The sequence below is a fragment of the Coregonus lavaretus genome (genome assembly GCF_964263955.1).
Source record: "Coregonus lavaretus genome assembly, chromosome: 29".
NCBI lineage: Eukaryota > Metazoa > Chordata > Actinopteri > Salmoniformes > Salmonidae > Coregonus > Coregonus lavaretus.
Genome location: NC_140016.1, coordinates 7,020,654 through 7,025,426, shown reverse-complemented (window position 1 = coordinate 7,025,426; position 4,773 = coordinate 7,020,654). Strand labels below are relative to the sequence as shown.

Below are 4,773 nucleotides of genomic sequence, written 5' to 3'. Positions count from 1 at the left end.
AAATGGTCTAATTCACACACTTATCAAGATAACATCCCTGGTCATCCCTACTGCCTCTGATCTGGCGGACTCACTAAACACATGCTTCGATTGTAAATTATGTCTGAGTGTTGGAGTGTGCCCCTGGCTATCTGTAAATAAAATAAAACAACTAGAAAATGTTGCCGTCTGCTTTGCTTAATATAAGGAATTTGAAATGATTTATACTTTTGATACTTAAGTATATTTAAAACCAAATACTTTTAGACTTTTACTCAAGTAGTATTTTACTGGGTGACTTTCACTTTTACTTGAGTCATTATCTATTAAGGTATCTTTACTTTTACTCAAGTATGACAATTCGGTTCGTTTTCCATCACTGCCTCAGAATATGTCCTGTAGTCCGCCCACGTGAAATAGCCTATCAAATTCATGCAGGAAAAGTACAATTTACATAAAATAAAAGCTTTATTTACATATAATACGTGTATTTGTAAGTCGCTCTGGATAAGAGCGTCTGCTAAATGACGAAAATGAAATGAATGAAAATGTATTATTAAGTACCTACAAACATAATTGCCATATAGTACATTTGTGATCTCAAAGAAAATAGTTTTAGTGTGGGAAAGATGTCCACTGAGAAATTGTATACATATTTTTCCTTCCAACTGAAGTAGTAACCTACATCTCCTATACAACTTTACAATTAACACCCTATTCCATATCAGAAACTAGTAGCCTCATGAAAATAAAATGAACTTAGTTTATGCATGCATCAAGAGTTTGCCAGTCGAAGTACAGTAAATGGAATATAACAAGAACATAACACAAGTAAGCATATGCATCCATTACGTAAAAGCGCATGCAATTTAAACAATTTGTCTGATGATAATGTTATATTTCGATCCTTCGTTCACCACGCTCTGATGCCATGTAAAGAAGACACTCCATTGCCGGAGGGAAACGTGTTTTGAACGTTATTTAACTCCCCAACGCTGAAGTTCATGTAATTCCCGTTGTTTGGTGAGGGCTGGAAAGACTGCACCGCATTTGTGGGATAGTTACACGCATGGTTCATATTACAGCCAGGATTGGGATAATTACTGAACGCTGGATAACTGTTATAAGTTAAATGGTTAAGGCCCACATTATATGAAGTATTATAGGTCGTCGAGTCTCCAAGGCAGGGCTTCCCGTCTCGGACCAGCACTGGGACTGAGATGCGTCTCGGCGGCGGGATACCGACCATCTCCAAGCTCTGGTCCTGTCGCTGTCTCTTGCACTTGTAGCGGCGGTTCTGGAACCAGATCTTGACCTGTGTGGGGGTCAGTTTGAGCACCCCGGCCAGATGGTCTCTCTCCGGAGCCGACAGGTATTTCTGCTGCTTGAAGCGATGCTCCAGCTCACACACCTGCGCCTGTGAGAACAGCACGCGCGGCTTCCTGCGCTTCCGGGGTTTGGCGGGTCGATCCGGGTCCTCTGACTTCAGGTCCTCCACCGGCTCGCTCTGAGAGATGTATGACATGTCTAGTGGAATAGAAATAAACGAATAAATTAAGACAAATATTTAATTTTATTTCAGTATGCTAAATTGTATAAAGGACCCAACAATAGGAATTCAGCTTTTACGCAAGACTTGGTTTAGAATGTCAGACATAAGAAATTAGACAAACCTTCTAGGCCTGCCCTACATCCTAGAGTCCAAAAAGTCAAACGGGTTCAGTCGATTATGAAGGTGATTACTATATTTTCTAAATTCTAATCAAACTTCCATGGAACTGTTTGGTATCCTGACGAGAAAATTCAATCGAAACTCCAATTACAACTTTCCTTTATTTTCTCCTTTATTGTAAAATAGATTAGGCCTCCTTAGTCCAGAATAAGGGTATAATATAGGAGTGCATTACTACTACATCACTTGTGAAATGTCTCATCCTTAGCCTACACATTTTAGATTGTCCCCTGTAGCTCAGTTGGTAGAGCATGGCGCTTGCAACGCCAGGGTTGTGGGTTCGTTTCCCACGGGGGGCCAGTATGAAAGTGTATGCACTCGCTAACTGTAAGTCGCTCTGGATAAGAGCGTCTGCTAAATGACTAAAATGAAAATCTGTTTTTCACAGAGGCCTACTTAGGGCTATTTCGATACTAATATCATATAAACTGTTACCTTTTCTGTATTTCTCCTCAAAGCTGTCTGTCTTGCCATCCTTGATGTCCATTTCTAAGAAAGATTTCCCATAGAAGGCAGCGGCGAAGTTGAGGGCAGTATTTCTGTTGGCTTTAGCCTCATGGAGCTCCTCTCCAAACGACATCTCCCGGAGCGGCTCCTGTTTCAGGCGGGCCAGCATGCAGGAGGAGGTCGGTAAGGCACAGTCCATCCGTGGAGCGATGTCCAGTGAGACCAGGTCCTCAGCACTAGTGTGCTGCTCCAGGTTTAATATATCCTTAACCGAGAAGGGTGTGGACGTGCTGGGGCTGGAAAACATTGCCAAGGAACAGTTAATCTGACATATAAAGGGCAACAAACGGAGGATTCCAAAATCTCTCTTCTTGGTAATATTTACTGAGCTCAAGTACTCGTTTGTTTAACGAGGGGGATCTTGACTGAAGTGTGCATCTTGACTATCAACTCGAGTCCCTAACTTTTCTTGGCCTCTTTTCTGCTACGCAGATGAGGGGGGAGGTTAAATCTCTCATTGGACGTTGTTAGGGGGATTCCTATTGGTGTTCCCAGTTCCGGTGACGTCAAAATAATAGCTTGTAAGGTAACCCTACATGTCCGTGCTGCATCTGAATACAGAATGCAACTTCAGCCCCTTTACGCACCGTCACAAACACGCCTTTTGTCCATAATGGATGGTTGGAATGCGAGAACAAGCCCCCACGACGCCAGGACAGCGGAGTCGCTGACCACCTTCCGGAGACACTTGAAACCCTACCTCTTTAAGGAATACCTGGAATAGTATAAAGTAATCCTTCTTCCCCCACCCCCCATAAAAATTAAAATTAAAATTAAAAAGTGGTTAAGAGCGTTTGCTAAATTATGTAAATGGCATGTATTATTCATTTTTATTAATATTTCCCCATAAAATGTATATTGTTGAAGGCAAAAGAGAATACAATAAATACTACAACCATTTTCTATGTGTGCACGAGCCTGTCTGTCTCTGTCTGTCTCTGTTTGATTCTGTTTAATTGTTTAATGATAATACATTTTATTTGGCGGACGTTAAAAGTAGACAAGGAGATGCTTAGTCAGTTCCATTTAAACCAACCCCTCTGAATCAGAGAGGTGCGGGGAGCTGCCTTAATCCACGTCTACGTCATCGGTGCCCGGGGAGCAGTTGTTGTTTGTTAACTGTCTTGCTCAAGGGCAGAACAGCAGATTTTCCATCTTGGGGATTCGAACCAGCGACCTTTCGGTTACTCGCCTAACCGCTAGGCTACCTGCCTCCCTTACATACAAGCAAGTGCAGTACATAAGATCATAAAATCGATTACATGAATGAAAGCAACATTTAAATCAAAGGACCAGACGAAACAGGATGGAGGGGTTGGGTAGAGGATACGAACCTGGTTTAGGGTCAGGATTTCGGTTTAGGGGGTAGGGTTGGTAACAGGGTACGGACCCGGTTTAGGGTAAGGGTGTGGGTTGGGGGACACATAAGGATGGATAGGTATACTGAGAATGCACAGAAGGATGGGAATAACAGCAGACAGGCAGACAAGCGTCTAGGGGGAGGGAACGTCCCTAGCAGCAAGACCATAGGGACCAACATGTCTCTTCCTCCGACGACATGGTCTTGCTGCTACACTGGAACCTGAAACTATCTGGCTATCAGGACGTGATAACAGACGACAACAAACCAGCATCTTCCCACCCACGCAGCGCAGTCGGGCCAGGAGTGTCACACATACCATAACATTTCTGTAGTCATGCCTTATGACACATTCGGGTAGGCCTACTGGCAGCCATCATGTACAGGCTATGTACACTACAAATGTCTTAAGAAAGTAAGTAGGGCCTATCTTATGCCTAGTTGTTCAATAATTCACGTTATTCTATAAAAATGCATCCAATAAAATATCTGAAGGACAAGGCTTTTGGAGAGAATTAGTGTGCGTAAAGATTCCACGACACACTGAGAGGACCTCGCGCAGGGTTGGCATCACACCCATTATTAATGCTGGTGGAGACAGCCGTGCGGAGACAGACAGTATTATCGTTTGTTTTATCTCCAACAGCGTTTAACACAGACCCCGGGAACTAAATGGGTCCCTCTGTCTCTGACCCGGCTCGCGGTGTTTATAGATTTAAAGACTATTTGCGCGCCTCGAAAGCTGATGAATGGTCGCGAGGAGGAGAGCGTCAACACTGCAGTGTCTCGAGCAGCAATAATTGGTGAAATAAAGTAAACGAACGGAACTCAGACAGGCCTCAGTGTAGCGCATGGAAACCGTTGTTTCTTTCTTCATGACATAGTTTTTCCTCTTAACGTTCGCAAACAATTAACATTGAGTTGTCTGCAGTCTGTTGTAACGAATCTCAATAAAAGTTTGAAGGTTATACACAGTTGGTGACAGACAGGCCTATCTGACAGAGTTTGAGTTAATTCCATTTCAGGCCTTAATTCATTTCATAACATGGAATTTCAGTTAAATTGACCTCAATTCTGCAAGACCGACTGCAAAGCACTCTCTGTGTCAACAGCCAAATTTAACATGACAGGCCTATTAGACACATGGTTCATATCCCTAATGCATTCTCTCTCTCTCTCTCTCTCCCTCCCTCTC

At 43.1% G+C, this 4,773-nt stretch overlaps 1 protein-coding gene across 1 annotated transcript; it reads right to left on the bottom strand.

Moving 5' to 3' along the window:
* Positions 1 to 892: 892 nt before the first annotated feature.
* LOC311104784 (homeobox protein Nkx-2.5-like) lies at positions 893 to 2,465 on the bottom strand (the record flags this gene model as incomplete). Its single annotated transcript, XM_084146699.1, has 2 exons — positions 893 to 1,506; positions 2,147 to 2,465. The coding sequence occupies 2 exons, from the start codon at positions 2,463 to 2,465 to the stop codon at positions 893 to 895; spliced, it is 933 nt and encodes a 310-aa protein (XP_084002825.1).
* Positions 2,466 to 4,773: the final 2,308 nt, after the last annotated feature.